The sequence below is a fragment of the Arachis ipaensis genome, chromosome B7, assembly GCF_059453495.1.
Source record: "Arachis ipaensis isolate K30076 ecotype BB chromosome B7, ASM5945349v1, whole genome shotgun sequence".
Classification (NCBI taxonomy): domain Eukaryota; kingdom Viridiplantae; phylum Streptophyta; class Magnoliopsida; order Fabales; family Fabaceae; genus Arachis; species Arachis ipaensis.
In genome coordinates, this window is record NC_142442.1 from 26,905,888 (window position 1) to 26,932,520 (window position 26,633).

Below are 26,633 nucleotides of genomic sequence, written 5' to 3' on the forward strand. Positions count from 1 at the left end.
AGTACGATGCTTACGTGGACACCGGTTTTTGCTGACAAGAGGAGTGTTATATGAGTTGGAATTTGTAATAAAAAATTTGATTAGCCTACATGGAAATTAAGTTAACCTAACCTAGTTCAATTTAATTTTTTCCCCAATTTAATTTTGCCCTAAAACCCAATTTTGCTCTCTTCGTTCACCTGTAGTACAGGATCCGAATCTGGAAGATGCAAGCAACTAAGGCACGTGGAAAAGCTGCAACCAAGAGAAAGCACTCATCGATTCAAGCCTTCGACGTGGATGGTGGTTCAGGAATTGTGAGTAAAACCTACGATGGGTGTTGCTTTTGTCCCCTTCCAGTGGTTCCGTTGAAGTCGAAGACAAGTAGCAACCTGGATAGATGGTTTCTACGTTGCCCTATGTGGAAGGTAAGCTTAGAATGTTGATGTTAACGAAATAATGCAATCTTGTTGGGTTTGTTTTCTCCGCTTATTCAGTTTTAGTTTTCAATCACCCTCTGATCGATGAAATTTTTGTGCCGTGGTAGAACACACAAATACGTTGTGGGTATTTTCAATGGTTGGATGAAATAGAAGAGCAATGTGTGGAAGGAGAAGTTTCTTCAGAGAATAGCAATATGGTGGGCAAATCAGAACCAAAAAAGAAAAGTAGAATCAATCTGGAGTGTAGTGATGGCCAGAAAATCGATAGGATGATGATGGTGCTATTTGTGGTGAATGACATGAAGGAGCATCTGAAGAGGGTTGAGTTGTTATTGATTTTTATCTGTATATTGTTTGGGTTAAATCTGGCTTTGAGTATGTTGTATTTGGCTAAGTAGGTAGACTTGGACAGATTAAGAGTTTAAGAATGATATTTTATTTCTTTGTAATGTTCTCCTCATTGTAATTGAGATGAGTTAATGGATGCTATGTTATTCTTGTTCTGTGACTGAGTTATTGTTGTTGAATGAGCAAGCTATATGAAAGATAGGCAAGCATTTAAGAAAGGATGCCATAAACACAATCTGAATAAAATACATGTCTCATAGCATGAAATTAAAATCCATATGTATTTAGAGTAACATACTTCAGACCCAAAATAACAGAAGCAAGCCCCAAAAAAACCTAAGATGACATAATGACACTTATGTTCATAGGAAGTACTACTAACCCAAGATGACAGTAACAAAATCACAAAAAACTTGGGTAGCACTTAACATGCCATAATGGCACTTAGGTGCATAGTAACTACATCAGGTCCAACATGAAACTAAAAACAAACTGAAAATCCAAGAAAGTAAGGTCACTTCTTGTCATTTGCTGATTGCTTTGATAGTGGTGGTCTAGATTGCTTTTTCTTCTTCAAGGATGGGGTGGGCATGAAGCCTGTGAACCTGCTCTGTGTGGCTGGGCTCGCTGCTGCCATGGTTTTCCTAGTCACACTTGGTGGCCTAAATGTGGTTGAAGATTGGGCTTGAAGAGTGGGCCTAACCAATGGACCTTGTGGCATTGACCCAGACCCACTACTTGGTCCTGTAGCACTGGTTGGTGAGAGTGGGATCTGAGATTTAGACCCAACAGCATGCCTGACAACTCTAGGTTGAGCAGGGGGTGGTGGTGCAGCTGCAGTATTTTGTGTGGAAGTGGGAAGTGTTGTTGAGCTTGTTGTTGTTCCTCTTCGAGTGGTCCTGCCTCTTCCTCTTGGCAGAACTGGGTTGCCCCTTACAGAAGTAGGTTTGCCTCTCGTTGGTGGTGTTGATGCTATTGGCCTTGCTGGCACTGGAGGTGCTGGTTCTGAGGTGGTTGCTGGTGTAGTGGCTGTATTAGGGGGTGCAACAGTTGTTGTAGTAGACACATGATGGACAGTGTTCTGTATCCATAGGATCATTAGTTTCAAAAAAAGGCTTTCACAGTTCCAGGTCCAACATTTTGGAAATAATAAGGTAGGCTAAAATATAATTGTTTACTTCATCAGGCTGGCTTTCTAGGTGGTTTTGAGTGAGGTCTTCCTCATCTGCAACATGTGCAGCATGTGCAGCCTCCATGGTCTCCTCCCAGTTAGCTTCTTGCTCTCTAGCTTCATCCTCATCAATGTCTTCTTCTTCAGCTGCTGCTCCAGTTGGTCTCTCAGGGCAAATTCTACTATTATGCCCAACCTTGCAGACAGACAATGAATAAAGTAAATAAGCATTCATCAAATTCAGAAATAGTTCAATGATATTATGTAAGTAGATAGTAGACAATGAATTTGTTTGACTAACTCTCTTGCAGGTTTGACATGTTATCTGGCCATATCTTCTCTTGGCATTGTATTGGCTCCTAGAACTTTGCTCGCTGCTGTCTTTCTTCCTCTTCTTTGAAGGTCTGCCAATAGGCCTCTTGTATGGAGGAGGCAAACAAGGCAACCCTTCATGATACTCCCAATACTCTTGACTTGGTATGCTGTTAATGTGAAACTGGTAAGTCCTGTTGTATGCTTCAATGGTGAGCTTGTGATGGACATAGTCTTCAGGCTTCTCATTCTTCCTCTGAATTGTTGCAATCCCATGACAGCATGGTAATCCAGTCAGCTGCCATTTTCTACAGGAACATGTTCTTTCTCATGTATTCACCCTCACTCTATGTTGCCACTTTCTGACTTCAAATTCGTTGTGCTTATCATCACCACACCATTGTGCTTCCTAGTAGTTAGCTTGTTTTTTCTCCTTTTCTAATCTACTCACTTGTACAGGGGCTATTTGTCTAGTGTACGCCATCAGTGCATCCTTGTGAGTTGCCATGGTCTTCATGATATAGAACCTGAGCTCCTCAAGTATTGTCAATATGCTTTTCCCTCGCAGACCTACAATGGTTGAATTAAATGATTCACAGTTATTGCTTGTCAAACTGTCAACCTTTGGCCACTCTGAAAACCTGCTTCTCGACCACTGTTCTTGCTCAAATTTGTCCAAATATTCCCACGCTTGTTTATTGATCCGTTTCACATTAGCCATTGCATCCTTGAACTCTTGATCAGTAGTTGCTTTTGCACACTGCCAGAATGATCCCTTAAGTTCCTTATCCTTCCATCGCTTGTTCAGGTTTCTCCACATATGCATACAACAAAATCTGTGTTTCACATCTGGCATCACGTCCTGTAATGCTGGTATCAATCCCTGCATTGATAGGTAACCTCATCAGTTAGCATTAATAGATTTAAGTAACTCAAATAAGAATATAAGAATACAAGTGAGCGGTTACAGTGCATCTCACCTTCTGCTGGTCGGACATAAAAACCCAGGCATTCTCATTGTAGTCCCCTATGTCAGTATGTAACTCCTCAAGAAATAATCTCTAATTTTTTCGAGTTTCTGCATCCACAACCCCATATGCAATTGGAAAAAGCTGGTTGTTCACGTCTTGACCAATTGCTGTTAGTAATTGCCCTCCAAAGTAACCTTTTAGAAACGTCCCATCCAACACTATAAAGGGTCTACACCCTGCTTTAAATCCATGCTTGCAAGCAGCCAAACAAATATACAAGTTCCTAAACCTAGGCAACCCTTCCGGCTGTGGAGTAGTCCCCATGTTGGCTCTTGACCCAGGATTAGCCTTCATGATTTCATTCAGATAGTCTCTAAGCCTTAGGTATTCACATCTTCATTCATAACACCACCCGCACATTTGTTTGACTCGTTAACATCAACAGCCTCCTCAATCACAACTTCATTTAAAGTCTCCTTCACAACAACAATCAAAGCCTTATTCAACTGATTAACCTCATCAGTGGCCTCATTCACAACTTCAGTTTCCCTCTCATCACCAGGTGGATTGACCTCAACCACACTCTCACTGCTACTATCAGACACCACATCGTCATCAATGATTTCAGGGTTGGCATCAATGGGGTGATCAAAATAGACATGGACAGTATTGTCATTTTTTATCGTACTCTCACACATCCTCATCACTTCAGCATCCGTCCTAAGCACTCTAAGACCCTTACCTAAGTCGAACCCAGGTTCTAGTCAATACGCTTCATTATATCCAGGGTAACCCAGGTCTAAAAATAACCCCTCAACAAAAAATAAATTGCATGTCTCCACATTCACCTTGTGTATCTCAGTTACTAAATCCCCTTTGTATCTCACATTACCATCTCTACCCCTTTTCAAGCAACCCATGTGATGATACACAAACGTAACTACACGATCCATCTAAGAAATAGTAGAGGAAAGATAAAATGAATAAACAAGATGTCACAAGCACAGAAAATAAACTACAATAACGGCCATTATTTAAACAAAGAACATGAAGCAGAACGTACCTCTTCGTAGGGTTGCTTCTAGCGAAGAATGGTGAGCCAATGATGCCACTTGAAAACGGTTACCCTTGATTCGACAATGTCTCTCGCCTAGTCTCGTTCTTCTTCGCGCCAAGCTTCCAGAGCAACGTCTCTCCCTCTCTATGTGACCTTTGAGTTTTACTAGTAGTGACACACTAAGTCACAGTAACTCAGTAACTAGTAACAGCAGTTGCTAATTGGGTTTTAGGAAAAAATTAAATTTGGAAAAAAATTAAATTGAACTAGGTTAGGTTAAATTAATTTCTATGTAGGCTAATCAAATTTTTAATTACACATTTCAACTCATATAACACTCCTCTTGTTAGTAAAGACCGGTGTCCACGTAAGCATCGTACTCACCGGAGCTATGGTCCGGCAAGCACGTGGACACGGTTGGCAAATTTTAAAAATATTCAGGTACCATTTTGTCAATAACAATAGTCAAGTACCAAAATATCAGTGTTTGAATCTTTCGAGTACCGAATTGGTCATTACCTCTATTTCCTAAATAAAAATAATAATTTACTCCTTTTATATGTATGGCTTAACTATCGCTGGTCACATCTTAAAATAGAAACCAATATTTTTACCATTGTAAGTCAAGGGTTTAAACATTTGCAATTGAATTTATAATTAAATTCTTATTAGTTATTTTTTTAATAAAAAGTAATAATTTTAGAATTATTTATTTTTATAACATTCTATATAATTTATCTTACATCAAACATAAAAATAAATATTTAAAAAATATTTTTTTTAATGAAAAATAATTATTGAAAATAACCTAATTGAATTTTCTTAGTATAGGAATTCATTTATAAATTAAATTTTTAAACTATATAATAAAAACTTAATAAAAGTATAGGAACTTTCAAAATAATTAAGCCTTCAAATAACTTACTCATCATTTGAATCCTAAATTATCTAAGTAAAAACTAAGAATTTTACCAAATGAATAATTTTAAGAACATTGTAAGAATACAAATAAAAAAAAGCATTCAGTAGTATCATTGTCATTGAAACTTAATTTTTTTAATTATTATCTTTTAAATAAACTCTCCCACTTATGTATTTATAAATAGTGTTATTAGAACATTGGTTAGCAAAATTTATTCTAATATTTTACGTACATTTTTTAAATAATTATTTAAATATTTTTATAAAAATTTAAATCAAATGAATAAGTTTGTTAAATATAAAAGTTTTTTTGTTTGCTTATAAAATATATACTATTCATTGATTATTTTTTTTTTATATTTTCAAACTATTCATGGACTTAACTAATTTGGGTTGGTCTAATGGTTAACTTATTAGTCTGCTTAAGCAAGTATCGGGAGATTCAAATCTCATCTTATGTATACAGTAACTCATTGATCAACGATAAACTCTTATATGTTTCCAATCAACGACGGATTAACCATTCATGGCTTATTTGTTGATCTTATTTTTAAAAGTTATTTGAGTTAACTACCAATTTGGTACCTGAAAGATTCAACTGCTAACAAAAAAAAATTCTTAAAAGATGTTATTAATAAAATAACCACTGAATAATTAACAAACAAGTTATTTATTTGATCTAAAATTTTTTGGCAACATTTGAATAAATATTTAGAAGGTGTACAAAAAAATTCAGAATAAAATTTGATCTCTAGATTTTCCTTTTCATTTTTGAAAAAATGTGGTCATTCACAATAAATTATTTTTACGAAAAAATTTCACTTGACAAAAAATTACTAAATTTAAGGATAAAAATATCTTATTTTTTTAATAATGATTGTAAATATTTGCGTCAAAATTTAATCTCTAAAATTATTTTTTAGAATATATATTTAATATCAGTTCCTTTTGTCGCGTTTTTAAATTTTCTGGCAACTTATTTGTCGTTAATATTTTTTGAGATTTTTTTTTAATGATATGATCTTTTGAGTATTATTTTAATAATTTACTCAAATTATTTTTATCAATATAAATTTTTAGATGCTATTTTAGTAATTTATCTTTTAGAATATAAATTTAAAAAATAAATTAATAATTTTGAAAAATCTTAAAGACCAAAAGGAAACACGTTTCTAATTTCAACAAAGAAAGCTATACTAAAATTTGAAATTAATGAAGAGAGATGGTACAATAAAAGAACAAAGAGAGGTTCGAAATTATGAAATTAATGAAGAGAGAATATATTAAAAAAACTAAAAAATTATTAAAATTTATTGTTTTTTATTATTATTTTTAGTTATTAACTCAATCTTTTTAGTTTAATAATTCAATAATATAAGAGTAAAAATTTTAAATAAACCAATGCCAACTTAAATTTACATAAATCACCCAAACAAAAAAACGTTACGTGCATATCCCAAATGAATATTGTTATGTAAATAGAAGCAGCTATGTTCGAATTAGCATTTTTGGTAGTAAATCGAATGAGACTGGTTTGATTTAGTAGGGAAACATGCAAATCGAATGAGACTAATTCGATTTATGTATACATGGTTTGGTTTCTAGTAAATTCAATGAGTTCAGTATGCAATAAATCGACACACTCCAATTCCATTTACCATGTATTTACCAACATATATAAATGAATTTATGTTAATTTAATTTATTATGGCGCAAAAGTATATATAGAGTACAATAAAAAATATATTTAATAATACATATAATGAATACAATAAAGAGTACATTCAATAATAAATTAAAAAAATAATTATAAATATTTTCTATAAATTATTAGAAAATCTCATTACAAATTATAAATAATCATTTATTAACTAATTTAATCAAAATATATTTTTGCCTTTTTGGTAAATAAAATATAAGTAATTAATTATTAACTAGTCTTAGCAATGTATTTTCCATAAATAACACACATATAATTTATATTACTTTTTGTTTATACATTATATAATTATTTTTATAATGTACCTTTTATTTTATAATAATAATATTTGAAAGACAAAAAAAATTTAGTTAAAATAGTTCAAACTTATTTTATTTAACATTTATTAATTAACGTTATAATTAATAAATATTAAATAAGATAAATTTGGTAAAATTAAAATTTTTAATTAAAAAAGTTTTTTGGTAGAGTTATAAAGTTGAATTTTTAATGATTTATTGAGCATTTATTAAAATAAAAATTTAAAATTTTTATTAATAACAATCTTAGCATATATTTTTAGAAGTTGGAATACATCATAACTAAATTCAAAATTAATTAATTTTTTACCAAAATTAAATGCAAAATAGAATAAAATATTTTTACGTGAGCTGGATATTATTGTAGTCAATGGATTCCATGCTAATTGACCAACAAAATATAATATTTTTGGCAAATATTTCACTAATTTTAAATATTAAAGATTAAATTCTAAATTTTAAAATTTAAAATATAATTTTTAATAATATAAAAATAAATTATTAACTCAAAATATTAACTAATATTGATAAAAAGTGTTAATCCTTAGTATTTTTTTAAAAATGCTAAAAGATCAGCAGAATTATAAATAATTATTTATAATTTATAATAAAATTTTTAATAATTTATAGGAAATATTTATAATTATTATTTTTTTTTTTAATTTATTATTGAATGTACTCTTTATTTGTTAGTGTTGCAAGTGTGAGGAGTGTTGAAGTTAGTCCCACATCAAAGAAAGTAAGGAAGAGTGAGGAGTTTATAAGATGAGATACCCATTAACTTGACACCTTAAGGTTTTGAGTTGGATGTGGTATCTTCTCATCTTATGTTCTCTCGCTTGATTCCTCCTCGAAGTCTCCCCGGTGATCGAGAGCTCTCCATGGTTTTCCCAACAAGTGGTATCAGAGCCGATGGTTTAATCGGTCTGGTTTTAAGGGGTATTCAAGGTGAAGCATCAAAAGTCTTCCCGACAAAGGTGGTTCGGGCGGCGTGTCCCACGGTGTTTTGTGGCGTTGTGATGGAAGAGGGGGAGTTGATGCTTGATGTGGAGGCTCACACTTGAGGGGGAGATTGTTAGTGTTGCAAGTGTGAGGAGTGTTGAAGTTAGTCCACATCAAAGAAAGCAAGGAAGAGTGAGGAGTTTATAAGATGAGATACCCATTAACTTGACACCTTAAGGTTTTGAGTTGGATGTGGTATCTTCTCATCTTATGTTCTCTCGCTTGATTCCTCCTCGAAGTCTCCCCGATGATCGAGAGCTCTCTGTGGTTGGCCCAACATTATTGTATTCATTACATGTATTATTAAATATACTCTTACCCTCTTTATATACGTTTGCACCATAGTAAATTGAATTAACATAAATCCATTTATATATGTTGATAAATACATGATAAATCGAATTGGAGTGTGTCGATTTATTGCTTACGTTACGTCTATTGGTAAATCTAATTGAACTCCTTCGATTTACTAGAAACCTAACCATGCATGCATAAATCGAATCAATCTCATTCGATTTGTATGTCTCCCTATTAAATCAAATCAGTCTTATTCGATTTACTACTTGTTCCGCCCCGGCCCAGCATGCACAATGCCCAGCCCCGGGCGGCCGACCCGACGGGTATGTCAAGCTCGAACCAGGAGGAAGACCCAACACCTTCTCCCCTCCAGCAAGGCACATGACAGTTGCGGGAAAGGAAGCTTCCTGGAAGGCGGGTCTGCTCCTGTGGGACCCGCCCTAGGTGCAGAGTATATAAGGGGAGGGCCCTACCCCTCCCCCGAGGTACGTCACGATTTCCTCACCTTTAATGCCATATGTACGGATTCTGACTTGAGCATCAGAGTCTTTTTTGCAGGTGGCTCCCCCTTCTCACCACACCAACTCCGGAGGTCGCGAGGCTCCAACCTTCCATCCTTGAACACGAACCCGGGAGGTCCGCTCACTCACCAACAACCCAGATCCATATTTTCCCCTATCTTACTCGTTTTGCTTACCTGACCCGTTCGAGAACCAACAAACCAAACATTGGCGCCGTCTATGGGAAATCTAACCTGAGTGGATTTCCTGTTGGGTCCAGTGGAAGGAGGGGATAGAGGCGAACTACGGGGGGAGGAAATGGTTCACCAAACCAGTAGGGTACCCTCCTTGGCTTCCTCACGTGAACGCACGAGGTCCCCTCTCCGGCGAAATGAGCTTCCCTCCCGTTCCCAGGAAAGGCATCCCTTTGGGGGGAACGGGAAGCGACAGCACGAGAATAATGCAAGAGCTGCGCCACAGGGTGCATAACCTTGAGAGGGAGCTGGCAAACAGAGAGCATTATCAGCCCCTCCGAGTGGACCTCATTCCCGATCTCCTCAAAGGAGAGGGAAACCCAGAGGAGGAAGCCCCCGGAGAGACTGCTCCAGGCGCACACCGATCCCCCGATCCCACTCGACCCTCGCGGAGTCGGATGGCCAAGGGGAGAGCAGGGAGGTACCGAGGAGGCAGCAAGATCCCATAATCTACACTTGACCTCCAGCGAGACATGCAGACGAGGAAAACCGAGAAGATAGCGGGGAGAGACCAAGGAGGCGGCGACACCCCGTAATCATGAGGGCAACCCCTTTTCACCACTCCATCCTCGAGGTCCGACTACCGAAACATTTCGACAAGCCAACGGACATGAGGTACGACGGGACCCAGGACCCCCAGGAACACCTAACGACTTTTGAGGCCAGGATGAACCTGGAAGGTATAGGCGATGAAGTGAGATGTCGCGCCTTTCCCGTGACCTTGGCGGGACCGGCAATCCGCTGGTTTAACGCCCTCCCTCAGGGCTCTGTGATGACTTTGCATACATAACCCACGCTTTTCTGGCCCAGTTCACCACGCGCATTGCCAAAGCTAAGCACCCGATCAACTTGCTGGGGGTGACGCAAAGAAGCGGGGAACCGACTAGAAAGTATCTGGATAGGTTCAATGATGAATGCCTGGAGATTGACGGCCTGACCGACTCAGTGGCCAGCTTATGTCTGACAAACGGGCTATTGAATGAAGACTTCAGAAAACACCTCACCACTAAGCTTGTGTGGACAATGCAAGAAATCCAAAATGTGGCTAGAGAGTACATCAACGACGAGGAGGTCAGCCAAGTTGTGGCAGCCAACAAGCGGCAACCCGCCTATCACCCTGCTCGTCAGCTGGTAACGGGGAAAGGCCCAAGGAGCACTCCAAGGATGGAGGGCCAGCTAAAATCTTCAAGCCATTCCCCCGGGTAGGAAGGTTCACTAACTACACCCCCCTGACGGCCCTGATCATTGAGGTGTACCAGCAGATAGCCGACAAAGGCATCCTATCGAAGCCTCGCCAGCTCAAGGACAGAACCGAAGGGAATTAGAACCTCTACTGCGACTACCACAAGGGCTTCGGCCACAAACCCAAGATTGTTTTTACCTGAAGGACACCCTGGAGCAGGCGATCCGGGAAGGTAAGCTAGCAGAGTTCTCTCACCTCATAAGAGAATGCAGAAAGCGAGAGCGCGACCGATTTGGCGATGACAGGAGCCGCACCGTGAAACCAAGGCAAGAGCCCGAAGATGACGACCGTGGCCTCACCATCGTGAATGTCGTAGTCGGGAGGGACGTTGCACCAAGGTCTAAGTCAGCAACAAAGAAAGACGTTAAGGTCTTGGCTATGTCGTCAGCTAACCAAGGACCCTCCTCCTAGGAGAATTCCAACGATATTGTTTGGACCGGAGGACCAATGGTTCCACGACCTGCTAGAGAACCTTCCCATGGTAATCACTGCAAGAGTGGGAACCGGTTTGGTCAGACGAATTCTTGTTGACACCGGAGCTGACTCACATATCATGTTCCGAAACGTGTTTGACGCCCTGGGTCTCCGAGAAGCTGACTTAAGAACTCACCAGAACGGTGTGGTCAGCTTAGGGGATAATTTCATCAAGCCTGATGGAATAATTTCCCTTCTGGTGTGCATTGGGGGAAGCCAAGGAAAGAGGTCACTAATGGCAGAGTTTGTCGTCCTGAGGGACGCCACGGCTTACAACCTTATCTTGGAAAGGAAGATGATCAACGAGTTCGGGGTGGTAATATGTACCAAGCTGCTGACAATGAAGTTTGTAGTCGACAATGGGTCGGTAGGATCCATCAGGGGAGATCTGGAAACGGTTGTCGAGTGTGACAATGCCAGCCTCTCCCTAAGGAAGAAGTCAAAGGAGGCATCCGGGGTGTTCCTAGCCGACCTGGACGCTAGGATGGACGACAAACCGAGGCCAGAGCCTGAAGGAGACTTGGAAAAGTTCAGGGTCGGCGACTCAGAAGATAAGTTCACCTTTTTGAATAGAAACCTCCCCCACAACTTGAAAGAGCCTTTGATGGAAATGATTCGAGCAAACGACAATCTGTTTGCTTGGACACCAGCCGACATGCTGGGGATCGATCCCAAGTTCTTGTCGCACCACCTGGCCGTGAAGGCAGACACCAAGCCCGTAGCCCAAAGACGAAGGAAGATGTCCCAAGAGAGAGCTAACAAGGTGGCCAAGCAAACGGCCAGCTTGTTAGAAATAGGGTTCATCCGAGAAATAGACTACTCGACCTGGTTCTCGAACATAGTGCTGGTTAAGAAGGCCAACGAGAGGTGGAGGATATGTGTAGACTACTCCAACCTCAATAAGGAATGCCCTAAGGACTTTTTCCCCCTCACCCAACATAAATCCTTTAGTGGACGGGGCCGCGGGATATCGCTTTTTGAGTTTTATGGATGCATATTCTAGTTATAACCAAATCCCGATGCACCAACCAGACGAAGAAAAAATGGCGTTTATAACGCCAAGTAGCACCTATTGCTACAGGGTAATTCCGTTCGGGTTAAAGAATGCGGGAGCAACCTATCAAAGGCTAATGAGCAAAGTCTTCAGCGAACTTATCGGGAAGTCAGTAGAAGTGTATGTGGATGATACACTGGTAAAGATCAGCCGGTTGGAAGACCTAATTGGGGTCCTAAAGACTGTGTTTGTGTCCCTCCAATGACACAATATGAGGTTTAACCCTCTCAAGTGCGCCTTCACTATGGAGGCCAGAATGTTCTTGGGTTTCATGATAACCCAGAGCGGAGTCAAAGCCAACCCTGAGAAGTGCGAAGCAATTTTGCGGATGACAAGCCCGGGGTGTATTAAGGACGTACAAAGGTTGGCCAGAAGACTCATGACCCTATCTCTTTTTCTCGGAGCGTCGGCGGCCAAAGCCCTCCCATTCTTCAACTTGATGAAAAAAGGAATAGTTTTTTAATGGACCCCAGCATGCGAGGAGGCTTTCAACCACTTCAAGAGCATACTCTCGGCACCCCCAGTTCTCGGCAAACCCAAGGATAGTGAGACATTGTTCTTGTACTTGGCGGTAACAGACGAAGCCTTGGCGGCCGTCTTAGTACGAGAGGAAAGAAAAACCCAAGAGCCAGTCTACTTTGTCAGCAAATTACTGCAAGGGGCAGAGCTAAGGTATAGCAAGCTGGAAAAGCTAGCGTATGCGCTCTTGACCTCATCTCGAAGGTTGCGACAATACTTCCAGAGTCATCGGGTGATCGTCAGAACGGACCAAGCAATACGCCAAGTCTTGCAAAAACCCGACCTGGCGGGACGAATGATGACCTAGGCAATCGAGCTATCCCAATATGACCTACAATATGAGCCTAGACATGCAATCAAGGCCCAGGCCATGGCAGACTTTCTGGTAGAAGTCACGGTAGATCCTCATGAAACCTCGGGCATACGGTGGAAACTCCACGTTGACGGAGCTTCCAACCAGACGTTTGGGGGGAGGGGGGAAGGGATAATCCTCGAGAGTCCAACAGGGATAGTATACGAGTAATCAGTCAAGTTTGAGTTCCCGGTCTCCAATAACCAGGTGGAGTACGAGGCTTTAATTGGTAGCCTGCTGTTGTCAAAAGAAGTCGGGGTAACAAGAGTAGAGGTGAACGACGATTCTCAAGTCGTTACCTCCTAAATCAATGGAGCTTATCAAGCCAAAGATCCTCTGCTAAAAAAATACCTGGAAAAGGTTAGAGGTCTAAGCAAGGACTTTGAGGAGGTCATGGTGCAGCATGTCCCAAGGGAAAGGAACACTCGAGCCGACCTCCTATTGAAACTGGCTAGTACAAAGCCAGAAACGGGAAACCGCTCCTTGATCCAGGGACTAGTGAAAGAACCGAAAGTTGCCCTATGCGTGACCCAAGCAGATGTCGTCCCCTCATGGATGGACCCAATCATTGACTTTTTGGAAAGCGGGAAGCTCCCCGACGACCACACGGCGGCAAAGGCATTGAGAAGGGAGGCGGCCAAGTACGTTATAATACAAGGCCAGCTATTTAAGAGTGGGCTGAACCAACCACTGTTGAAGTGCCTACGACCTGACCAGACGGACTACGGGCTAAGGGAAGTCCATGAGGGATGTTGCGGCCACCATATAGGGGGAAAGGCGTTGGCCCAGAAGCCCGTAATGGCCGGATACTTTTAGCCCTCAATGATGACAGATTCCCAAGAATTCGTCAAGAGGTGCAAGAAGTGTCAGGAAAACGCTAATTTTCATAAGACCTCGGCATCCGAGCTAAGCCTGCTCATGGCCTCCCGGCCTTTTAGCCAGTGGGAGATTGACCTCTTGAGACCTTTTCCGGTAGGCCTTGGACAGGTTAAGTACCTGATCGTGGCTATTGATTACTACACAAAGTGGGTCGAAGCGGAGCCACTGGCCAGCATTTCATTACAAACTGCCGTAAGTTCATGTGGAGGCAAGTAATCTCCAAATTTGGAACCCAGAGGTCGTGATATCGGACAACGGGATGCAATTTGTGGACAAGAAATTCAGGGAGTTCCTCACAGGCCTGGGTGTAAAACAGAAGTTTTCGTCAGTGGTGCACCCACAGACTAACAGCCAAGTGGAAGCAGCGAACAAAGTTATTCTCCAGGGCCTCAAAAGGCGACTTGACCAGAAGAAGGGGGCGTGGGCAGACTTATGGTCGTATAGAATAACACCTCAATCCTCCATTGGGGAAACCCCTTTCTGACTTACCTACGGGGTTGATGTAGTTATCCCTGTGGAAGTCGGGGAGCCAAGCCCACGACTACTCCTGGGTGGAGTTGAGGAGGCTGTGGAGAAGGACTTGGTCGATGAAACCAGGGAAATGGCGCACTTGTCAGAAGCGGCGCTAAAGCAGAGAATAGCACTTCGTTACAACACTAGGGTACTAAGGAGGAGTTTTGAGCCAAACGACCTGGTCCTACGACGCAACGACGTAGTTCTCCCCACCCCCGGGGAAGGCAAGCTGGCGACTAATTGGGAAGGTCCATACAGAGTGAAGGAAGTGATCGGCAACGGGGCATACAAGCTGGAGCATCTAGACGGGAAAGAGGTACCCCGAACATGGAACATGGCAAACTTGACTAGGTTCTACTCCTAGAATCCAGAACGACTACCTGCCCCACCGATTCTGTAACGCCCGTTTTACTCTGTGTTGAATTTTGAATTATTGTTAATTCTTAATTTTTGCCAATCACTTAGTATATTCCTTTTTCACTTTATTTCTATTTATCTTTATTTATTTGCCAATTAACTGGTCCACTGCGACTACGACTACACGGGACTGATCACCCCGGGAGCCAACGACATCATCTATGACTACGCGGCTATGAAAATAAGCCATAATTCGTTTTTACAAGAACCCCGAATTGGCTTTCCCAATTACTAATAACAACAAATGGTAAACGATTAGCTAATTACCAGATAAGAAAATGGTAAACAAGTCATCAATTACCAACAAAACAGTAAATAAGTTCATTGAAACTACTCAAGAATTCGGAGGCCTATACGAACCATTACAGAATTCAAAGCAAAATACAACAAAGTAAAATTACATCACTTCTTCGGGATGTCCACAATCTGACCATCCCGAATAGTCTTAAAAGCTCCAATCGTAGAGACGTCAAAGTCGGGAGAAAGCAGCTTGATCTGGGCCTTAATCACCTCATCGATCCCATTAATTACCTCCCTTGCCTTCTTCACCGTGTCCTTATTTTTCTTCTTTAGGCCAGCAACCTCTCCCTTCAGCCCAGTGACCACATCCTTGGCACTTTTTACCGACTTCACGGCCTCTTCAAGCTTGGCTTCCAAAGCAGTAATTTTGGCCTGGGCTGTGGCAGTTTCACCACGGGCAGAATTGAGCTGAGACTCCAAGGACATCTCCCGCTCCGTAAGCCGGGCCACCGCCTCATCGGAGGTCTTCAGCTAGTTTCTCTTTTAAGACCCCGACCTCCGATCTCAAGCTATCAACCTCCCGAAGAGATTGGCAATACTTCCTATCTAAAGACCCAGCCTGAGTAAGGATAGGCTCGGACTTCCTCGCAATGGTCGCGGCCCTCAGCATACATCGGTAGATCCACCTAGCCTGGGCACCTAGATCCCCATCATGAAAGAATTCCTCAATGTCAGACATGAGTTGCGAGTCAATAAAACCCCCAGCGTCGAAATTCTTCTCCATAATAGTGAGTGTTCCCTCAGGACTAGAGGTCGGCTTCTGTTTGCGAGGATTGTCGACTATCGCGACATGGAGACCCTCTCTGGCCGGCTCTACCTCAAGAGGCACCACTCCGCTGCTGCTCGGACCAGTCGTTACGACGGGACCGGTAGGCCCTGGAGGGGAAGGAGGAGGAGCTAATTGTGCCTCGGCGTTAGGGGAGGATGGATGCTCGGCAGACTGGGTTACGGAGCTATCCTCACTATGCCTAACAAGAAACTGGTCCATCAAAGGATGAGGGTTGATGTTATTCTTGTGAAAAATGGCAAGCAACACATCAGCAATGTTCTTGTCCCGCTGGGTCAAGCCCTTATAGGTGACTTTCATGAAAGCATTGGACCCGGCCCCGAAACTCCAATAGGTCGGAATCTGCCGCTCCCTCTCCAAGGTTAACCAAAAAGGATGATGTCCCTCGGCAGGTCGGACCTTAAAAAACTTGTCCTTGAAACCGTGAAATGAATCTTCGAATATCCCGAAGATTCGTCTGCCCTGGGCAACCCGGAAAGACATAAAGCCCTTTTTGTACCTTTCCTCTTTAGAAGGGTTGGTCAAGACGAACAACCATAGAAATAACTCCACAGAGGCCGGCAGGTCTAAATATTGGCATGCCATCTCAAAACACCGGATGGCGGCCCAACTGTTTGGGTGCAGTTGTGATGGAGCCACGTCGCACTGGTTAACGAGCGCCATTTGAAAAGGAGAGAAGGGGATGCGAACCCCATGACAGTGAACATCGCCTTATACATCCAAATTCAGTCGGCGATTTGGGGGTGTTAAGGTTAAGATGGCATATGCACTCGTGGTTGGTGGGAACGAATGCCTCAGTGTCCCTCCTCGTCACCTCCCCCGCACAGTTGATCGCAAAGATAGAACTCCGTGAGCTCTTCTAGAGTTATTTACGAACGAGTATCCTTCACATCTGAGGTGACCAAAGCATATCTGTCAACATGGAGCCTCAAAAGAGGAAGTCACGCCATACCTAGAGTGGGGACACCACTCAAGGTCATACTATAAGGTCGGTAGGTCGGGAAAACAGGAACTAATGTTAAATGCTACAGTTAGCCTATCTACAATTAAGCTAAGGCTAAATCTATAGCTAAATAAAGAGCAAAAATTAGGAACCTAAATGGCAACCCCCTCAACATCTACCTAACGTTGTTACAACTCAAACATGCAAATCCAACACTTAATCCAAATAGGCAGGAGCAGGGGAAAGCATGTAAACAGCATATAAGCACACAACAAAGCTAAGAGGCATGAAAGAAAGAAAGGGCTTACTAGAATGATGATGATGATCAAAAGACACTAGGGAGTATCGCAGAGATTTGGACGAATCAAGGGCGATTAGGAATGAAGAATTTCAAAGAATGTGGAAAGGAAAGGAAGAGTGCGTGATAGCAATTTTGGAGTGGGAAATTGAAACGCAAAAGCAATGAAAACTGAACAGTAACGGACGCCTAGAAGTGCGAAAGACAGGAGCAAAATGGACATTTTACTCAGGGATGAAATCAGCAATTAAGAGCATTAAATGCCCAGCACAGAGAACGAGGTGACGAATGACATTCCCTCAAAATGGTGAAAGCCACTCGCGCGTAGGAGGCACGCCCCTATCACGAGTGGCCGACCCAGCGACGATATGACTAAAGGAGACCAGAACGCGCCAACAACGGCACCCACAGCCATAGTTGGCGCGTTGGGGGCACTGTTCTGGCCCGGCCCAGCAGGCACAATGCCTCGGCCCAGGCGGCCGACCTAACGGGCATGTCAAGCCCAAACCGGGAGGAAGACCCCACACCTTCCCCTCTCCAGCAAGGCACATGACACCTGGGGGGAAAGGAAGCTTCCTGGAAGGCGGGTCTGCTCCTGTGGGACCGCCCTAGTTGCAGAGTATATAAGGGGAGGGCCCTACCTCTCCCCGAGGTACGTCATGATATCCTCACCTTTTCTGCCATCTGTACGGATTCTGACTTGAGCGTCGAAGTCTTTTTTGCAGGTAGCTCCCCTTTCTCACCACACCAACTCGGGAGGTCGCGAGGCTCCAACCTTCCATCCTTGAACACAGAACCCGAGAGGTCCGCTCACTCACCAACAACCCAGATCTAGATTTCCCCTATCTCACTCGCTTTGCTTACCTGACCCGTTCGGGAACTGACAAACTGAACACTACTAGCATGCTAATTCAAATATGGATGTTTCGATTTACATAAAAATGTTGATTTGAGATATGCACGTAACATTTTTTCGTTTAGGCGATTTGTGTAAATTTGGGTTGGCATTGATTTATTTAGGTTTTTTACTCATTATATAATTTAGAATTTAGCTGTAAAATCCCGATAAATATTGAATAATTAGTTAATAAATAAATTATAAGTAAAAATGAATTAGGAAATTAAAAATTTATAATTTGGAGAATTACCGGTGAGAATTTAATTTAGAAAATAAAATTGAGCGCAATAATATAATTAATTGCAAAAAAAAATTGACGAAGAAAAATATTTAAAACGAAAGTCCGAGCACATATTTTAAAGGTTTTAGCCCAAAGTTAGGCCAAAGGGCTAAGAATTTGAGTTGGGGCACACTTGGGTCCAAGCTTGAAGTATATAACCCTCAAACTTAGTGAATTAAGCCACTTTCACCCATTGAGAGTGAGAGAGCAGCTGACGGAGAAGAGAGGGAAGAGAGCGAAAACCCAACCCTAACACTATTCATCACTATCTTCATTTGTCCATAACTTTAGCTTCGGAGTTCTGATTGATGAGCCGTTTGTGGCCACACATTCATCTCAATCCATCTTCAATTCTATTTAAGTATTATGGTAAGAAATCTTGAATTTCATGCCCAATTCTCTGTTTTCTTTCAATTTTCATTTTTGGATTGAGTTGTTGAAGAATTTCGGTTTTTCAATGTTTAGGGAAGGTTCAACCTTGAGTTTTGATGGACTTTCAGCCCAAAGTTGTGTGAGATATGATAACAAGGCTCAAATCATTCGTTATTCATGATTCTAAGTCAAGCTCTAGTATGAATGTTGAGTTATTGTTATGATTAGATTGTGTGGATTATCTTGGCTTTTTTGGAATTAGTTTTGGCGTTGATTTGGTGCGGAGTTGAGTTACGGATCGAAGTGATGAGGTTTTGGTGGAGGTTAGAATTACCGGAGAAGAGTTTTTCAAGGTTTAAACTACTGTTATTAAGGTACGGGTCTTAATTTCGGATAGGCACCATGTAACACTATGTGAAACCTTAGGTTAATTGCCCCTAGGATAGGATTGGATTAAAATTGGTTGTTGTCGTGATTAGTTGAATGGAGGTATGTGTGTGTCTGCATGATTTAATTGGTTGCAATATTGTGGATTGAGTGGTATGAATGTTTATAATGAGGATTGATGTCAAAAATTGGGCCGGAGGCCGGGATAGGGTGAGAAATATCCTATATGGTAAGTGTTGTGAGGTAATTGATGTATAGTTGGTTGTGATATTGGATAAATTGGTGTTGTGTAAATTGTTATGGAATTGATGGTTTGGTTTTCACTAATGATGGATTAAATGTTAGAATTGATTGATGGTGTTGAAATTGAGTTAATTAAGTCTTGAATCGTTAGGAGAGATAGAAAATTGAGAATTATGTGTTGAGGATGCCTAAGAATAGTTTTGGGTTAATTTTGAGTGAATTGAATTGAGAATTAGTGAATTTGGCACTTAAGTGAAATTTGGTAAAAATCATTTTTTGACCAACTTCGACAGGACATAACTTGGTGCTAGGAGTTCGGAATCGAATGAAATTTGTCTTAAATTAAAGCTAGTAAAAATATCTAAATGGTTTAAGGATGAAGGAAAACAAAATTTTGTGGACAAAGTTATGAGAGTTCAAAATTTGGTATAAAAATCTAAAATCTAAGAGTTTGCAGAAAAATCAGAAGTTCTGATATGTGTGTGCATGCACATGGTTGTGTGCACGCACCGGGCAGAGCAAGTGAAAAGACTCATGCGTACGCACGAGGGGTATGCGTATGCACGCCTGGAAATTTCGAAAATTGTGTGTACGTACAGGGGTCATACATACACACAAGCTGGGAAGCTCTTCTGATTTGGGCATATGCACGAGGGTGATGCATACGCACAAGTCTTATTTTCTCAATTAAGCTTTGTTTTTTACTGTTTGACTTTTCTGGCAAGCTTGTAAACTTTCGTAACCCCTGTTTCTGGACCCAACAGGAGATGCTCGAGACTAGTCCTGAGATGATGTCTGCAGACTTGTATGTCGACAGTGGAAAGAATGTAGGATAGATGGTCTTTGTTTCTTAGACTTTTGTAGTATTTTTGTGGGATAGGACTTGATATTTTCTTTTCTTTTCTTAGTCTGGGTACCAGCTTAGGAGTTTTCTATATGGACTAGGTATCTGGAAAGTTATCAGTTGTATATATGTCTATATGTGTATATATCTAAGCATGTTGAGTTTGTATAAACTAACTTGGGATGAATATAGGTATGAAAGTTTTTCTATAATCTCGTTGCTATTTGATTTTTCTGTTAGCTTGTTATTTATTTTATATTGTATATCTCTGATAATATTTTTGTTTGTTGCTAACGGTTTTATTAAGAAAAAGGATATGATAAAAATAAGCTTATATACGTGATTCTGTAGTAAAAAAGGCTCATATGTAGTAAATATTATCGAGTTTAGAGTTTTATAGGGTTACTGAGAAGTGACACCTGATGACTGGCAGTGATCCGATCCTGTCAGAAATGGGGTCATTACAACAAGCATGTGCGTACGCACACCCTGAGATTGTTCCTTAGAGCATGGTGACGTGGCGAAAATTGGCGAGTTAAGAAATTATTATAAGAGATGCGTTGCAAGTATAGTTCTCAAGCAACCAAAATTTCGCTTATCAATTTAAAAGGGTGGTCACAAAATTAGAATTAAAATACTAGGAGTATAAATCCCAGGTCGTCTCCCAACGAGTTACAGAAAGGTGTACTATTTTATTAATCAGATGTTTTCTAAAATGGTTTGAGTTGATAAACAGGAAATTAAATCAGAGAAATTATGTAATTTAAATAAAAAACCTTGACCGGGAGTAGATTAGTTGGAAGCCCTATCCTTGATGGAGTTCTCTCAAGATCAATTGATAATTGAAGGTTGTCTGCTCAGTTATCCTTTACCGGATAAAGGAAAGTCGAGCAAGTTAGAAGTCAGTTTCTATTCACAAGTTCTAATCCTCTCCCTTAGGAAGGACTAGTGTCAGTGATTAGAGGGCGACCCAACGCTAATCCCAATTATAATTATACTCTTGAACATCCAACTCAAGGCCTTCCTTTCAATCAACTCCCAATCAAGTTATGGAACTACTCGCTCATTATGAATGTAAATTTCGCAAAATAAGAAAGGGAAATAAGGAAAGACATGATAGATAATAATAAAAAAGGATTAATAAAAAAGTAAAAATAGTTCTTGTATTAATAAATTCTAAAGATAATCCAATAGTAACTCTGAATAAATTGAGGATATGAAAGAGTAAATGACAAGTAAGGAAAACAAACTAGAATGATGAAGTCTTGACGGAGGTAATAACTCTTCTCAATATCCCAATCCGAAAAGCAATAAAATCAAAAATCCTAAGAACTATGAATGTGTAGAGAGAAAACCTAGAGGAGGAGTAAAATCAGATCTAAAAACTAAAATTACGGAGAATGAATGTTGTTTTTAGTCTCTGCATGTTCCCCGGCTCTAGTCTGCTTTTCCGGGCCAAAAACTGGGTCAAAACAGGGCCCAAAATCGCCCCCAGCGAATTTTGCAGATTCTGCAGATCGTGCACGTCACGCGATCGCGTCATCCACGCGTTCGCATCATCCAGCGTCTTGCCTTGCCACGCGTGCGCGTCGTCTACGCCTTCGCGTCACTTGTGCAGTTTCCATTCCGTGCGTTCGCGTCAGGCACACGGGCGCGTCACTGCAATTTCCTCTATTTCACGTGGTCGCGTGAGTCATGCGTCCACGTCACTTCTCGCTGGTCATCTCCTCAATTTCTTGTGTTCCTTCCATTTTTGCAAGCCTCCTTTCCAATCTCCAAGTCATTCATGCCCTATAAAGCCTGAAACACTTAACACATAGATCACGGCATCGAATGGAATAAAGGAGAATTAAAATACATAATTAAAAATCTCTAGGAAGCAGTTTTTCAACCATGGGGTAATTTTGGGAAGGAATTGTAAATACATTCTAATTTAATGAATAAGTGGGTAAAGATTTGATAAAACCACACAATTAAACACAATATAAACCATAAGATAATGATTTATCAACCTCCCCACACTTAAAACATTAGCATGTCCTCATGCTTAGTTGAAGGAGATAAAATGAATGAGTAGGAACATGTAAAACTCAAGTAATGCAATGCAACCTATATATGTGAATGCAACTATATGATTCTTGTCCACTTGGTCAAAAGTAAATAAGCTCTTCAAGATAATCACAAATCAAATTTTACTAATTTAATTCTTATACAGGAACAACAGACAAAAATGCAAGAAGGTAGCTCATGAAAGCAGGGAACATAGAATTTAAGCATTGAACCCTCACTGGTGATGTATGTACGCTCTAATCTCTCTAGTGTATAGGGTAATCACTCTATCCTTCTCTAATCATGCTTTCTAATTTTTGTTCTTCACCTAACCAATCAATAACAATTAATACACTGATGCAAACATCATGAGGTCTTTTCAAGGTTGTAATGGGGCCACGGTAAGGGTAAGGATATATATATATATGTGGCTGGGTAAGCTTATAAATTGAATCTTTAATTATCCCAAGCTTTCACCTAACACACACACACACACATATATATATATATATATATATATATATATATATATATATATATATATATATATATATATATATATATATATATATATATTCTATGTAACTTAAATTTTCACACCTAGCTACCCAAAATTTTTCCTTTCACATTCCATACTCATGTATCAACTTTTATTTTAATTTTTATCACATATGCATTGATCTTTGAAATTTTAACTTAGCATTGGGGTAATTTTATCCCCTTATTTAATTATTGAATATTTTTGGATTTTTTTTACATTAAAATAAACATAGTTTATCAATGCACATAGAATTTTAATTTTTCTTTCATAATTTCACATGAGTAGGTACCCAAATTCCCATTATATTATCATGACACATTCCCTTATTATCTTTTGTTCCCACAATTTTCCCATACCCAATTAACACACAATTCTATCTCAAGCTAACCAAAGATTCAATTGGGATATATAATTATTTTTCCGCTTAAGGCTAGTGATGTGGTGAAATAAAGAATAAATGGGATTTAAAGGCTCGAAGTGGCTAACAAAGGTAACTTAAGGGGTAGGCTTAATTTGGATAAGTGAGATAAACAAATAATGGCCTCAATCATACGCAAGCATATAAATATATTAAACATTGGACATATAGGATGAAACAAAATATAGATTACAATCATAGAGAAGTAAACACACAAGAATAAAATATTTATGGCTAAATAATGTAACCATGTATTTAGGCTCAAAGTCTCACAGGTTGTGTGTTCTTTAGCTCAAAAATGATGTTCCAAATACAACCTCAAGCAAATTTAACATAAAAGTTTTCATTAAAATTAGTGAAATTGCGTTCTAAAAATAGGGTCTTAGAAGAAGATTACTGTCTTTTCAATAAAGTGGAACATGCATGCAACTATCCTATTACTATGCAATTTATCCTATTCTATAAAAGAAAAACTAACTAAATATCCTATTTTATTGGTGTTAAGGAAGAGAAATTACCTCCAGAAGTCAGGTACTGACCGACCTCCCCACACTTAAGGCTTTGTACCGTCCTCGGTGCCATCTGTCAGGAACAAAGGTGGGATGGTAGCAGTATCTCCACAGTCGGGACCGTCATGGCTCCCTGTGCTGGTAAACGAAGTGGAGTCCAGGGTGTCTAAGTCTCTGTATTTTCCTTTAAGTAGCTCCTTGAGGTATGTGAATCGACGCTTGTTACGGTGCTCTCTCAGCTTTGCTTTGTGTTTCTGCTGATCCAACCTCTCAAGTATCTGGTGGAGCAGTTGGTTTGTTGTAGGTGCTTGTGGTGTTGAAGGAGGAATGTCTTCAGCCGGTTCAGTGGGCTAGCTTGTAGTTACGGCTGAAGACTTGATATATTTCCCGTGAGGGACGTATTGATCATCCCGTGGAAGCATGGCTTTGGTGTCCCCAGCTCTGTAGGAGACTCCAGCTGCTGAGACAAGATCTGAGACCAAGGCGGAAAAAGGTAAGTTGCCCGCAATTTGTTCGTGTCCCATGGCATTCCAGATGTGTCTTGGTAGGTTCAGAGGCTGGTCTGTAAGGATGCACCATAGTAGAACGGCCATGTCTGCAGTGAAGGAGGACTCGTGAGTGCTCGGAAAGACGTAATGGGACATAATCTGTGCCCATACGCGAGCCTCCAAGGTAAGTGCAGAAGCCGATATTCCCTTAGGTCGGGAACGATGGTATCCGTAGATCCATCTGCTACCAGGTAGTGCGATAACTTTGAGAACAGCGTCCCAGTCAAATTGGTACATCTGGCGCTTGAGTGAGGCTTCTTGAAATGCGTCCAGTCCTTCTGGAGTAAGGGGGAGATCTAGAGCTCGTTGAATGGCCTCTTCTGTAATGGGGACTTGTTTTTGACGGACGTAGACAGACTGCAGGGTTGGCAGGTGGAAATTAGAGTAGAACTCGACTACCCAGGAAAGATTGACCTGCCGTGGCTGTCTCTGAAGGAAACCCCATTGTTTTCTTTCAATTTGCGGCTCAACAAATTCAGCAATACGGGTTGGAAGGATAAGAAGGTATTCGTTGTTGTAACTCCTTTCTGCCAGGATGGGGAACATCTGCTCACAGTAGCGATTGATAAATCGTGCAGTGTCCTTTGCCGGGAAGGCTTTCTCTTTGTCATCAACCTTAATAATCCTCTTAATCCTTTTTGTTGAGGGCTTAACTGCAGTTGAAGATGGCTCTGCCACTAATGCTCTTTTTGTTCCTCTTCTTGCGGGTAGTTTGGGAGTGGCTTTTTCCTTGCCTTTCTTGGTGGCCATCCTAAAAGAAAGAAAAGAAAAAGTATGTTAAAATGTCAAGGGTTGGAGCAAGGAAGAGGGCAGGAAAGGTGGTAATCAATGCACATTAGGATATGAATGATGTTAACACATGGTCATGACTACATGTGATAAATTATCAACGGAAAATAGCAAGTGCATCTGATGACAATTAAATGTAAGGTGTTTATTGGCATGCAGGCAAAGGCATGAGTAGCATAGATCAAGCATTCAATGTCTAAGTTAGATTACCAAATCTGTCATACTAACAATCTGTTTGTATTAACAATTATATTTAACCAATAAAATATAAAAAAGGGTTTTGTGAAAAGCAAGCATATAGAGTAATAGATTAAAAGAAATCTATAAAAAAATAGTGCACAATGCCATATCGACGTTTTCACAAACACATAGCATGCATGATAAAAAGATAGTGAAAATAATAAATTGAACATGCAAGCAACCCTTAAAAATAAATATATAATTGCCAAACAAGTCCTTAACAATCCATAAGCAAATCATAAGGATAATAATGACCCTAATAAATTTCCAACACCAATTAAAAGAAAAAGAAAGAAAAGGAAAACATGGATAATGCAAGTAAAAAGAAGAAGAAAAGGAGAAGAAAACATAAAAATAAAAAGAAGAATAGAAAAGTAAGGAGGGAGGACGAAAAGAAAAACCTTGATAATGGTGGTGAGAGAGGGAAAGTAGAAAGTGAGAAAAAAGGAAGAAGGAAGAAAGGGGAAGAAAGAAATAAGGAGGAAAAGAAAAAGTAGGATTTGGGGAAGAGAAAGATAAGATATTTTGGCAAATTAGGATAAGTTGTGCGGCGCAAGCGACGCAGACGCGTGGGGTACGCGTTCGCGCGACTTGCGCTCATATGAATCGACACGGTCACGTCGGTCATGCGGACGCGTGACTCGTGCGGTGCTACTGGCGCGAGGGCAACCTCGCGCTCGCACAACTCTCTGTTCAAAACTCATTATTGCCAAATTCCAGGGTGACGCGGTCGCGTGGTGGACGTGATCGCGTGGGTGGCCAATAATCGAATATGACGCGGACGCGTGAGCCATGCGTCTGCGTGGTAAGGTTTGTGCGTTCAGCACCACTCCAGCACCACTCCAGCACAACTTTCGGTCATGCACCCTGTCTTACGTCGATTTTCAGGTCACGCGACCGCGTGGGTGACGCGGACGCGTGGGAGGCATGTTTCCCATATGACACGGACGCATCAGCGACGCGGTCGCGTGGGGTGATTTGTGCCAAAGGCATGCCTCCAGCCACGCTCTCGCGTGACTCTCTGTTCGATTTATTTGCTTTCTTACTCTTCTGCAACGCGGATGCGTTGGCGACGCTGTCGCGTCGCTACTCCCCCTTTTTTTTATGCAATATGTAGATGAAGATGCAAACTAAATGTGCTAATAATGAGAAGAGTTATTGAAAAATAGAGCTAAGAAGAAGAAGGAAAGGAACGATCGTACCATGGTGGGTTGTCTCCCACCTAGCACTTTGCTTTAACGTCCTTAAGTTGGACACTCCACTAGCTCAGTCTTCTGCTCGTGGTGATCCAAAGCGACAAATAATGTCGTTTCTAACAAAGGAAACAACAGTGTTAGCATCGTCAGTGCGGGTAGGAATTGCTTCCACCCATTTAGAAACGTAATCTACAGCTAACAATATATAAAAATGACCATTAGAATTTGGAAATGGACCCATGAAGTCAATGCCCCAAACATAAAAA

The 26,633-nt window shown here is 40.6% G+C and overlaps 3 protein-coding genes and 1 pseudogene across 3 annotated transcripts; 3 read left to right on the forward strand and 1 right to left on the reverse strand.

The window, feature by feature from the left end:
- Window positions 1-206: 206 nt before the first annotated feature.
- On the forward strand, window positions 207-820 carry LOC148550640 (uncharacterized). Its single transcript, XM_088492911.1, has 2 exons — window positions 207-407; window positions 527-820. Exons 1-2 carry the CDS (start codon window positions 207-209, stop codon window positions 818-820), a joined length of 495 nt encoding a protein of 164 aa, XP_088349037.1.
- A 10,175-nt stretch (window positions 821-10,995) lies between these two features.
- Window positions 10,996-11,994, forward strand: LOC148550641 (uncharacterized). Its single transcript, XM_088494568.1, has one exon. The coding sequence runs from the start codon at window positions 10,996-10,998 to the stop codon at window positions 11,992-11,994; it is 999 nt and encodes a 332-aa protein (XP_088350694.1).
- A 1,315-nt stretch (window positions 11,995-13,309) lies between these two features.
- Window positions 13,310-13,732, forward strand: LOC148550642 (uncharacterized). The gene has a single exon (XM_088494569.1). It carries the CDS (start codon window positions 13,310-13,312, stop codon window positions 13,730-13,732), a length of 423 nt encoding a protein of 140 aa, XP_088350695.1.
- A 1,932-nt stretch (window positions 13,733-15,664) lies between these two features.
- On the reverse strand, window positions 15,665-16,295 carry LOC148550643 (uncharacterized; annotated as a pseudogene).
- Between the last annotated feature and the right edge of the window lie 10,338 nt (window positions 16,296-26,633).